Below are 12851 nucleotides of genomic sequence, written 5' to 3'. Positions count from 1 at the left end.
CCAACCCCACATCTGTGTCATGATTTGACCACACACATTCTTCTTCCTCGTCCTCTTCTTCGTCTGGACCGTAGTGGGCTTGTGTTAGTTCTGGTATTGTCACCACTTGTGGTTTTGCTTTCATCGTGGTTTCACAGACAATTTTGATCATGGTTCCTTCACTTGAGGTGAATATTTTCGGGTTTTCTGTTGCTAGCCACTCTAGCTGTCTTGCTGCTTTCACCATCGGACCAAGATCTTTGGATTCAAAACCGTCATTCACCACGAGTGTGATGTGTGGTTCAGATTCTAACACCTTGAACCATTGCATGATGAAGTCATTTGCTTTGACCTTGAGGGCGGCACCTTGTCGTCCGACTATGATGCTCTCTCAATGGTCAGTCCTTTTGTCCTCTTGTCCCATATTTCTTCAAAGATTTTGCTGCATGGCGGATCATAATACATTGTACAGTGATAGTCCGAGGTTTTCTGGCTTTTGGAATCTCCACTTGGATGTAAGTTTTGAATGTACGTGTTGCTGGTTCCTGGACATCCCCTAACCAGTACACTTTTGCACCTTTTGTCTCTTTGTGGAGCATTTGCTGGTCTACTCCACTCTTGACAATGTACACTCCCTCATTTGTGCACCAGATGTTGATTTTCAATTTGCACAATGCATCTCTTACCAGCAGATTGACAGGGGTTTGGTCTGATACTAGAATGGGTATTTGAACTTCACCCTCATCGGTGGCAGGATTCTCTGGGCCCTGCTAATATCCATGATTTGCACCTGCCCATGGGTTCGCTGGTCCTCTTTGTTGCATGGGCTGCGTATGTGCCTCTGGCATTCCGGGGCCGGTCATTTGGCAGTTGCGGGCTAGATGACCAGGTTCACCACAGCTCCAACATAGTCCTGGGGGGCCTTGCGTTTTTGATGGCCTTGTCATGCCTCTTCCCCAAGTGCGAAATTGAGACTGTCTCATTTGTGTGGGTCGTCGCCCGAACGGCTGTTGTTGATAGACATTAACAACCGGTGGCTATTGGATGGGTGGCGCTGTTGGCTGTGTTGCTGGCGGTGGTGGCTGTGGCGGTGTTGTTGACCCAAGGGTGGCACCTTGATCCATCATGGCGGCTTGAGTCTTTGTCTTCAATCTGCTCTGGAGATCTGTGAGCTGAAGTTGAGTGAGCTTTCTTTGTTGAGCCCTCTCTTGTTCATCTTGTCTTTGCTCATCTCTCCGGTATCTCTCGATGGCGTGTACAACGTGGTCGCGGAATTCTCTGTGAGGCATGGATGTCAACCCCACGACGTCTTCCAGCTTGCTCTGTACTTGTTGTGGCAGGGCTTCAATGACGTAGGCGCGGAACAGAGTTGATAGCAGAGGACTGTTTTCGGCCTCCTCCTCTGTCTCTTGTTTCCATCTCTTCAGTTGCCTGCTTATGTACGCAGCTGGGTTCTCGTTCTCTCCAAGTGGTTCTCCTTTCAGTGCCTTTGGATCAATCTTGGATGGGAATTCACCTCTTAACACTCTCCACAGCATTGGCCGGTATGGATTGAACTCAGTCCCGTCGGCCATCACGTCTATCATCCAGACGTTTCCACTGTGACGTAGGAGGTTCTCCATTGCGCTTGCACCCAAACTCTTAGACAACACAGCCTTGATGTCGCCAAGGGCCAACATCTTGCCAACGGTCTCCTCCTCAAACTTCCTGATCCATTTTCCAGCTCCTTCGTGGATATCTGGCAGTCGGGCAATCAGTCCTGCAAGGTCGAGCCACAGGATATAGTGACCTTTGTTACCTTTGATCAGAATAGGAAACTGACCAAGGTCTGTGTATCTGTCCGGCGGCTTGATGTTTGGTCGGTATCTCAGGTCAACCCTTCCATCTACGCTCGCTCCCTGCTTTCTTGTCTTTGTTTCACCCAACTTGTCATGTTTCTCATCCAACTCCATCTCGATTTCTTTGATTATTGTTCGGTTTGTTCTGCGTTCAGGGTCGACACCCACATGGTCTAGCTGAGTCCAGTATGACTCGCCACCGATCTTCCCTCTCAGTGTTTCATTTTGTTCGGCGTAGCAGTCCAGGTTGATGATTTCACTTCCCCATCTGTTTTCCTCTGGGTACTGCAGTGCTTTGGGATGGGCTGGTGTTCAGGACTCAGCACTCTGCCCTCTTCCGGTGAAAATTGATTCGGGGTATCTCTGTGTTTGGATGCCGACATTCCAGTTTTGTCATCACATGAGTCTTCATCATCTGTGTCATCGTATTTGAAGTCTCCATTAATCTTCACTGTTCCCACGAGTGATGGATATAATCCAGGGGTGTCTGGACAGCCTTTGTTGTTGTTGCTCTTAACAGATGTTGCTAGTGTGGCAAAAGCAAGAGCAGGCGATGAGACGGCAAACTTCCAACAACTTTATTTACTCCAAAACAGAACTCACTCCCCTCCCCTCACAGTCAATATATACATCACCACGCCCCATACCCATAAACCATCTGGGTGAGAGAACACACCCCTTAATGTACACCACACAGCCCCCCTCCGAACACCCAGAGGGAAAGATCAATCCCTCTTTGGAGGCTTAATGAGTCTTCCAAAACGGTTACGCCACCCAACCTCTGGAACCACTGGGGGGCGACAGGCAGGAGAGACGTCATCTGAACACGGCTCCCGACCAGGACATTCAACTGGAGGAGACAGAACAGTGGCTTTAGAAGGGGGACGACCTCTTCGGGGAACCCGGGCCGGTAAAACCTCCTCCCCTGCCAGAAAATGAGCCGGCTTGATTCTGTCTAAAGACACGCGCTCTCTACGCCCGCCCATGTCCAGCACGTAACTCTTAGACCCCGCCTCCAGTACCCTAAAGGGGCCATCATAAGGGGGTTGGAGGGGTGACCTGTGAGCGTCGTGGCGCACAAAAACAAAACGAGATGACGCAAGCTCTGCAGGCACAAAGGTCCGAGGGGAAAAGTGGTGAACCGGCACTGGTGCAACCATGGTTTCAGTCGAAAGTGGCATTACCGGAAAGGGGAAAAAGGGGCTGGAATCTCAGGTAAAAACTCCCCCGGAACACGAAGTGGTTGTCCAAAAACTAATTCTGCAGGTGAGGCATTTAGGTCCTCCTTGGGAGCTGAACGCAACCCCAACATGACCCACGGCAGACGGTCCACCCAGTTGGCATCCGAGAGTGCAGCGCGCAACGACGCTTTAAGCGACCTGTGAAAACGCTCACACAAACCGTTAGCCTGAGGATGATACGCAGTCGTACGGTGAACCTGCGTACCCAGAGACCTTGCCATTGCTGACCACAGCTCAGAAACAAACTGTGGGCCTCTGTCCGAGGTGATGTCTGATGGTGGACCGAAACGTGCGACCCAAGTTGAAATGAATGCGCGTGCCAAGTCCGCGGACGAAGTGAAGGACAGAGGGACTGCCTCTGGCCACCTGGTGGTCCGATCCACCATTGTGAAAAGATGTGTGAATCCCTGAGAGGGAGGAAAAGGCCCCACCAAGTCCACATGCACATGATCAAAACGCTTGGCGGGAATTGTAAATGGTTCCAGGGGCGTTTTAGTGTGTTGATGAACTTTAGCACGCTGACACGCCACGCATGCGGACGCCCACTCTTTGACTTCTTTGCGAAGGCCAGGCCAGACGAACTTCGATGCCGCCAGTCTTACTGATGCACGGAGTCCTGGATGCGAGAGTGCATGAACCAAATCGAAAACTCGACGGCGCCAAGCGATCGGTACGACCGGGCGAGGTCGCCCTGTTGAGACGTCGCAAAGGAGGGTAGGACCACCACTTTGCACAACCACATCCTTCAATTTGAGACCTGTACTGCCGGAACGCAGCGATCGGACATCTGTGTCATTAGGTTGATCAGCAGCCATAGCCGAAAAATCAACTCCGAGCTGCACAGGACACACCAGCGCCCGAGACAGGCAATCAGCAACAGGGTTTTCTTTGCCAGCTACATGCTGAATGTCGGTCGTAAACTCGGATATGGAGGCAAGGTGGCGCTGCTGGCGAGCAGACCACGGTTCAGACACCTTTGCCATAGCAAATGTCAACGGCTTGTGATCTACAAAAGCAGTGAAGGAGCGTCCCTCGAGTAAAAAGCGAAAATGTCTCGTGGCCAGGTACAACGCCAGTAGTTCTCTGTCGAAAACACTGTATTTACACTCGTTGTCCCGCAACCTACGACTAAAAAACGCAAGGGGCTGCCATGAACCTGCCACAAACTGCTCAACGACTGCCCCCACGGCCACATCAGATGCATCCGTTGTAAGAGCAATAGGTGCACCAGACTTGGGATGAGTAAGGAGTGCTGCATTAGCCAGGGCTGCCTTAGCCCCATCGAAGGCCTGGACACGTTCTGGGGTCCAGATGACCTGGTCGTTTGCCTTTTTTAGCTTCAGGGCCGCATATAGTGGCTGCATGAGGTGTGCTGCGTGAGGTAGGAAACGGTTATAGAAGTTCACCATTCCCAAAAATTCCTGCAGGGATTTGACTGAGACTGGCAGGGGAAAATCCAACACCGCCTGCACCTTGGAAGGCAAGGGAACGGCGCCTCGCGACGAAATCCGATGGCCTAAAAAGTCAATCACCGGCAGCCCAAACTGACACAAACTGATGCTGTGTTGACAATCAAACCATGGACATCGAGACGCTGAAAAACCTGCTTCAGATGCAACAAGTGTTCTTCAACTGAAGGGCTGGCGACCAAAATGTCGTCCAGATAAACAAAAACAAATGGAAGATCGCGCAACACAGAGTCCATCAGTCTCTGGAAGGTTTGTGCTGCCCCTTTAAGGCCGAAAGGCATGCGCAGAAACTCAAAAAGACCAAATGGAGTAATAACTGCAGTCTTTGGCACGTCTTCTGCATGCACAGGAACCTGGTGATAACCCCGCACCAGATCCACCTTGGAGAAAATAGTTGTGCCCGCCAGGTGGACCGAAAAATCCTGAATGTGTGGTATCGGATATCGATCAAGTGTAGTAATGTTGTTCAAACGGCGAAAGTCGCCACATGGACGCCAAGATCCGTCCGCTTTGGGTACCATATGAAGCGGCGACGACCACGGGCTGTTGGACCGCCTTACAATACCCAAGCGTTCCATGGTGGAGAACTCCTGTTTAGCCGTGGCCAACTTGACAGAGTCCAGGCGTCGTGCGCGCGCGAACACTGGTGGGCCTACCGTCGGGATAAAATGTTCCACGCCGTGTTTGGCAACTGCGGTGGAAAACTCTGGCTTAGTCAACGCCGGAAATTCCGCAAGCAAAGGCAGAAAAACGTCACTTGACGCCACAACGTTAGAGTGTGTCAATGGCCCGGGTCCTCCAGTCTGACATGGAACCATAGCAAAAGACACAGCTTCAATTAACCGACGGTTGGCGACATCCACCAGCAAGCCATTATCACACAGGAAGTCTGCCCCGATAATGGGAACTGTAACAGAGGCCAACACAAAGTTAAAGTGAAAACTGCGTCCACTGAAACACACAGTGACCGACCTGGTACCAAAAGTTTCAATAGACGACCCGTTGGCTGCCTTCAAAACCGGGCCAGTACCGCGGGCTGCCAAGTCTGACTCGGCTGGAGGGAGGAGGCTTTTCTGTGAGCCAGAGTCCACCGGGAACCGCCGTCCAGACACGGAGTCCTTAACGAAAAGCAGCTCTTCTCGATCGCCAGCGCCCACAGCCGCTACTGAGCGCTGGCTCTTCTGTTTCCCGAAGTGTCGAAGGAGCAGGGAGGGACACAACGCCGAGCCTTGACGCCGAAACGATGGTGGAAGAAACACAAGTCCCCCCGTCGTCTTCGGGAGGAGACTCCAGCAGTCATCGCAGGTTCCGCGCCCTCCGCCGTCGACTGTTGGGGAGCCACCACGAACGTGTGCTCTGCTGCTCGTCTGATCGTCAGAAGGATTCGGTCCGCTTCCTCCGCCAAACCGCGGAAATCGCCAGCGGCGAGGCACGGAGAGTTGGCCAGGGCGGCGCGCACCGACGGTGGAAACTGGCGCAGAAAGATGTGCGGGAACAAAAAACCGCCGTCCTCCGAACCCAGCAGAGACAACATTTCGTCCATTAAGTCCACTGCCGAACCGTCACCAAGCCCAGGAAGCGAAAGCAGTTTATCCGCTCTCTCTGCCGCGGACGGGCTGAAACGCCGAAGGAGAAGCCGTTTGAGAGCGTCGTATTTCCCACGATGTGGCGGTGCCCGTAAAAGCTGCATCACCCGCTGAGTAGACTGCTGGTCCAGCGCCGCTACCACCAGGTAATATCTGGCGTCGTCCGCCGTTATACCCCGCAGATGAAAAAGCGCCTCCACGTGCTGGAACCACGGCGCTGGGTCGCGGTGCCAAAACTCCGGCAGCTTCATCGATGCGGTGCAAACGGCTGGTTGCGGCTGTTGATGCTCCATGGCCGAACTTGAAGCGCTCTGCTGAGCCTCAGAAGAGGAGACGTCCTCCTCTACCTCGTGTAACATGTCCAACTCGGGGTCACCAATGTGGCAAAAGCAAGAGCAGGCGATGAGACGGCAAACTTCCAACAACTTTATTTACTCCAAAACAGAACTCACTCCCCTCCCCTCACAGTCAATATATACATCACCACGCCCCATACCCATAAACCATCTGGGTGAGAGAACACACCCCTTAATGTACACCACACAAGCATCATTTTTTGTTTCATCAATCCTTCTCTGACGTTTCTTCTGTAGGGTTGTCCTTCCATTTTGAACATGTTTATAATGTTGTGTTCATATTTTCTCTTTTCCTCACGTTTCTTGCTGTGATCCTTTGCTTTGTTGTCTTCGATCCTCACCTCTATGATTTCACACATATGTGGGTCGAATGTGCCTTCTTTTGGCCAGTTTTGGTTAAGTTTTCTTGTTCTTTTTTCCCATTTAGTTGACAGTTTTTGGATTTATTTTGCCTGCTCAGGGTATGGCACTCACATTGACAACTGGTGCGACGCTCATTTTGATCTTGAGTTATCACCTGCAGTATTGATTGTGCTATTGTTCAACGTAATGTTGTGTCGTCAATGTGTGTTTTTCTTACTGGGTATGGTTCTGAGTGCGCTGAAGGTCAGGGTGTTGTTGACAAAGCTGCACACACACAGCGACCGGAGTGTGGTGGGTTGAGTCCTCAACGGCGACTCCTCTATCTCCCTTGCACACCACCTATGTGCAGACACAATTATTTGTATATCTTTTACGGTGGATGAGTGACTTCACGATCACCTCCTGTTTGTTTCACCTCTGTATTGGGAAACGAGCAGTGTTTATGGAAAGAGGACAGTGCACACACACAATCTCAAATTCCAGATCCCAACTGCTTGGAAGTCAGGCCTAGTTGTACAAGCAGCCGGATCATGTGGGGGTGGTACATAGCAAGGCAGTGCGTTCCCTCCAGATGTCTGCAACAACTGCACAAATCTAATTGTGTCACATAGTCTGATCTTACTTTCAACCTTGAGCAAACTCAACTTTTGACTTTTTTGTACTATGCATCAAGACATCAATATGTTTAAACTACTTACGGTTTCTGGATAGAAAAAGAGCTTCGAGCCCGTTTTATATCACTTCCGTTCCTTTCCTTCCCTTTCGCCTTGTTGATCTGTTGATTCTGTATTTCTCATCCCGTCGCACGTCAGCGCGCCTTCACACACCCACACACTGCTCTGTTCTTTGTCATGAAAAGTAAAAGTAGTATAAAAGGTAAACTTCGACACTTCAATCCACAACACCCAATGTTAATAATATCAATAACAATATCACCCACACATCATGGCCATACACATATACCCACACAGCTCTCTCCATTCTGTGAGCCACGCAGTTCTACGCAGTTGAGGTAGTTAAACGATTTAAACTTCACACAGGTACACACACTGTCACACACGTCATGACTGCACAAACATACACACACAATTCGTCTGTCCTTAGTCTAAGTGGAGGTCTCTGTCCTGCTCTTTATATGCAGCATTTGTTCATAGTAATCATAGCATCATTGATTATGAGCCCCTAGTGAGTGTGCTGTCGTTCATTCAGGATCTCACGACCTGGTTTCACAATGACTGGACGTTTGTATTTTTCTACAACTTGTCACAGGTCGTCTGCACCAGATTCTCATCCGTGGTATTCTTTTAGAGATCTTGATGTGGAAGAGTGAAGATCTCTAAAGGAAACTAGAAAATATAAAATATTTTCGTATATACATTATAGGCCACGCCTAGCTTGTCGGTATGGAAGCCTTAAACGTTAATCAGCTAGCCCCTGAGAGCATCGGTCATGGCAAGTGGGTGTCCAGTAATTATCAAAAACTGGAGGCCACGGGCTCATTTCGTCCCTTCCAAATAGCCACACTCCGCGTCGTTATTCACCGGAAAAAAACAACCTCGGGCATCAAGGCCTGCGCAGTCAACAAACAATACACGTTTCGGTATGCAAGTGCTTCTTAGTATCAAATAGCCTTTTGTTGGTGTTTTTTGTGTACACATCGGTTTGGCACTACTTCTGTGCATTTCTGTCTGCCCACTCTCTGGTTCTTTCACCGTGAGGTCAATTCTGCATCCAGCTCTCACCCAGCAGCACATTGAGGAAGAAAATGATATCTTACCTCAGGGCGCCTTGTGCTGCAGGGATTGAGTCAGACGTTCCTCAATCCTCAGTGCGAACGTTTGGGTGCCAATTATGTAGTTCGGCCAGCGGGGTATACACTTCTCAGGGCATCGAGTCGGGAGCAGAAGAAACCACAGAAGTAGTGGGATACAAGCTTTGTTTTATTCCACATCAGCGTAACATCATCTCATCGCTTGACATCGCTCAGTATCAAATTGTTCACATTAAGTAGGGGCTGGATCAAGGGCGTTCCTTGTTCCAGATACATCGTCACAAACATGTATATCCACCTTTGGCCTCCTGGCTGAATCACAAAAACAAGAGCTTCTGGCAGCTCCAGACAAAACAGACAGACAGACTACAAGGGTACCATCACTGGCGTATTTGGAATACAGAGTGGGTGGATATCTGTTCAACATTCCATTGGTACTGGAAAACAAGTTATCATTGTAACTCTAATGACACAGGTCAAATTATTCCACAACACCTGCATGAAAAATCAGATAACCGTAGTAAAGTTTTTTTTTTTCCATAATCACTTGCATAAATACAGATGGGGTGGAGTAGACGTATCATGAAAACTGAAAACAAAACAAAATAAACATCAAAAGTACTGCAAGAAAGTTTATACACGCCTGCGAGTGCAGAAGCATTTATTACATGTATTTTTATTTATTTTTTTTGTACTTCAATATCTGCAATATCTGCGACTGCAAAGTAGGGATGAACAAGAAATCTTTACACATCTTGTCCATTGCAGTCAGCCTTATTAAATAATAAATCAAATCTTTCAGGTGTTTCATTGTGGCTAATCTTCATAATTTCTGTTTCAGATAAAATACAAAGAGAACTATGTGAAGGACAAGGAAAAGACTACACCAATGAATGTCAGTGATTCAAAGACTCTACACTCTCTCCAGGCTGCTAAAATATGCAGTAATGTAAGTTGTGACTTTGTGAAACCAGTATTTTTACATGTTCATATGTGATAACTAAATGTGTTGCCATTTTCAGATAGAATACAAGAAGGATTCTAAGGAGCGACAAGCTCAGTACAATCTGCCAATGGACATGATCCCTCTTAGTCACGCCAAAAAGGCTCAGGCCCTGGCAAGTGACCTGGCATATCGGACCAAGCTCCACAACTACACAATTATGCCTGATGACATCAAGCTGCAGCAGGCAAAAAAAGTGTACTCCATGCAGAGTGAGGTGAGAGAGGATATGCTGGAATATGATGACGATAAATGACATAATTATAAATAAATCAATAAATAAATGTAGAAATACAAAAGTAAATGTATAAATAGAGGTGTAACCGAGCTGCAAAGTGGATCTCACTTGATTCATGACACCAGCGATCAGTGGTTCCATGATTTGCAGTACACTGCATAAACTCAGAATCTTACTTTATAGTGAATCTTATTTTATAGTGAATATATCTGCCTCCGTCTAAATAATTGCATTTTTTAAAAATATAAATATTGCAGCAAGACAGTGTCATTTGACACGTGTGTGATGGGCTAATTATGCAGAGTGATTTTAACCACTTCACCTGGGGAATCGAACCCCAGGAAATAAGGACACTTTCACTGACATCAAACAGACAAAAATACACCTTTATTCAATTTTAAGCTAAATTTTAAAATATTTCCCACTTTAAAAATACAATAAATAATAAATAAACAATCTGAGGCATGGATTAGACCGAGCATAACCATGAAAACCGCTGAGGGAAGGTGAATCCCCACACGCTAATGGCCAGGAGTGAAATCCACCACCATTGACTAAGCCGGACAAGATAAGAAGTAGTAACACGAATGGTGCTGTCTGAAACAACCAATAGAATTTGAAAAAAAAGTAATAATAATACTAATCAGAACTCCCATTGTGTGATTTTTTTTATCTTTTATTGCCGTACATATGTTCAGTATTTAAACACCTGATGATATCAGTAATATTTAGTACTGAAGCTATTGCTGAGGTAAAAAAAAATCATTCCTTCGCATTGTGACATTCTCCGCACACAAAAAATGTCATGGCCCCCTGTGGCTTAAAGGACAGTGCGGCTCATTAGTGATGTGGGACTCCAGTGATGTTTCATTCATCTTTTCCCGTGCATTTTTCACCAAGGCTGTTTTATTGCCATTGCGCTGAATAATTTAAAAGATCTAGTTTCTAGTTCTGTTATTATTTACATTATTTATTACTTTACTTTATCTGGATATTGCCTGCTGCCGCATGGAATGACTCCACTAGAGACGTCTGTCTCGCCCTGGAAGCCGCACCTGAGGCGGACGCTGAGCAGTCCTCCTCCCTCGACCTCAATGATGCATAGTACTGTACTGAACTGCGGGATTTACACTTCAGTGTTTCACCATCTTATTGTTTTTCGACAGGCGTCACACACAGTTTTTTTGTTGTTTGTGGCACTGAAGTAGCTCCACACATGGCTCAGCTTACGGTCGGCCATTCAACGGCACTGATCACAATCGCGTCTTCACTGTGACTGACGCGGATCAGCTTATACATACCGGGCAGAAGAAAGGTAGTTCCCACCAACCGCGTGTCCAGACACGATCTCAGTAGTTTCAATACTTTTCTTTGGGTTACTGTTAAGGACATATATTAGCTCAAATTACTTAAGTATGGATATTTTGTTTTGAGAATCAATTTTAGAGAATGAAAATCCCGTACCAGAGGTATCGATATTTCAGAATCAATCCACACATCACTACGGCTCATCACATCAGAAGTTAAGCGCTCATTGCGATATTCGACAGTGTGTATTCACGGGCGGCATTTTCCACAACTTGGTGCAGTGGTGACGAAACTGGTTGTGGGTGCTGGTTGGACAAACGCAGTATGGAATTTATAATGGTTAAGATCACCTTCCACTGAGTCACGCTGCTACATAAACAATGGAACAAACAACAACTATAGAAGAGCTGGCTACAGATGCTGTGATTCAAAAGTTCCCAGCTTTTCATGGTGGCTCCCCTGCGATGGTAATAGTAGTAATAGTAGTTAGAGACTAGTCTGACTGGTCTGTGAGCATCAAGCCGCACACACTCACAAAGTCTATAGGATGTCACTGACTCATTGAGGTGGCCTCAGGAGTCAGATCCGCCGCCTGCTGTGCAGCCTCGCACCTTTTCGCCTCAGATGATTTTTCTTTTTTTTTCTTCTCAGTTGGCGGCGCTCTGCGCAAAATAGCTGCTTTGTGACCCACGACGAAGCACATCTTAAGGAAGTCGTCATCAGCCAGGCGACAACCTATTTACCACCATCAGCTTGACCACCGTATTTATATGTCAATTCTTAGACCAATGACTTATGAGAAATAGCAGAAACAAGCTGAGCAATACGGAGAGTCTTGATTGATCCACGCTGCTCTCACAACACGTTGAACAAAGTGAGAGAGATTACTTATGATCGAGGGCACTTTTATTCAGCGTGATCACAGCAGTGAAAACGAAGCAAAAGTCCTGCGTGCGGCACACCTCAGTGTTCAGGGAGTTTACATAGTTGGTTTTGAACAATATTGTCTGCCCAGACAGCGATCAGACCCTTTACTGCCCGGGATCTACCTCTTCAGCCAGGATCAAGTCCGTGGCCAAAGCCCAACTCGCTTGTGTTCACATCTCTCACTTTTGAGCCAAATGCGGTTTGTCTCGAGACAGAGTGCGCAGTGTGAAACCGCCCTTCCACTCTGCTCAAAATCGGCTGGAACTGTGCTGGAACTGTGCTGGGAGGGGAACTATTTAACTTTTCCTACTGTATTTGAAGTGAACTAAAGGAGCTGGCTGACGTTTAAGAGCTGATTTCTCTTAAAATCGCTGGTAGTCAAAATATGCATATCCAGTGAGCCAATTGGGAGGGAGGGATGATACATGCAGCAGAGTTGTTACAGTACAGGTTTTAGAGACTACACGCTAGTCAGGAAAAATAAACGTATTCCTCATTCCCTTAGGCTAAATTCACAAAGGCTCATTGTTTCATGAGCTGCGGTCACTGAATACGGTGGCCTCAAGTGGACAAAATTATGTCACTCGGTTTGGGAAAGGATAAATATTTGTAAAAGTTGCTTAACATTCTTTGATATCCAGCGCTTTAATGGTGTGATTTCAATGACAAGAGTTAGTTTACTTATTGCATTCAGAGATTCTATATGTATGTTTTTAATATATTACAATATTTTTCAGTTTAACAAATATGTAATAATCTATACATTTCAAAA

The 12851-nt window shown here is 47.2% G+C and overlaps 1 protein-coding gene across 2 annotated transcripts in view; it reads left to right on the top strand.

Annotated features, from left to right (window-relative positions):
• nrap (nebulin-related anchoring protein) overlaps positions 1-12851 on the top strand; it is a 117599-nt gene that overhangs the window by 40973 nt on the left and 63775 nt on the right. For both annotated transcript variants that reach the window (XM_053866619.1, XM_053866618.1), the window contains exons 7-8: positions 9445-9552; positions 9626-9823. In XM_053866619.1, the coding sequence (XP_053722594.1) occupies positions 9445-9552; positions 9626-9823 (306 nt within the window). The remainder of the gene's footprint in view (positions 1-9444; positions 9553-9625; positions 9824-12851) is intronic.

Source organism: Synchiropus splendidus, chromosome 5 (genome assembly GCF_027744825.2).
Source record: "Synchiropus splendidus isolate RoL2022-P1 chromosome 5, RoL_Sspl_1.0, whole genome shotgun sequence".
Lineage (NCBI taxonomy): Eukaryota > Metazoa > Chordata > Actinopteri > Syngnathiformes > Callionymidae > Synchiropus > Synchiropus splendidus.
Note: the sequence above shows the minus strand (reverse complement) of the source record. Positions and strands in the feature narration are given on the sequence as shown.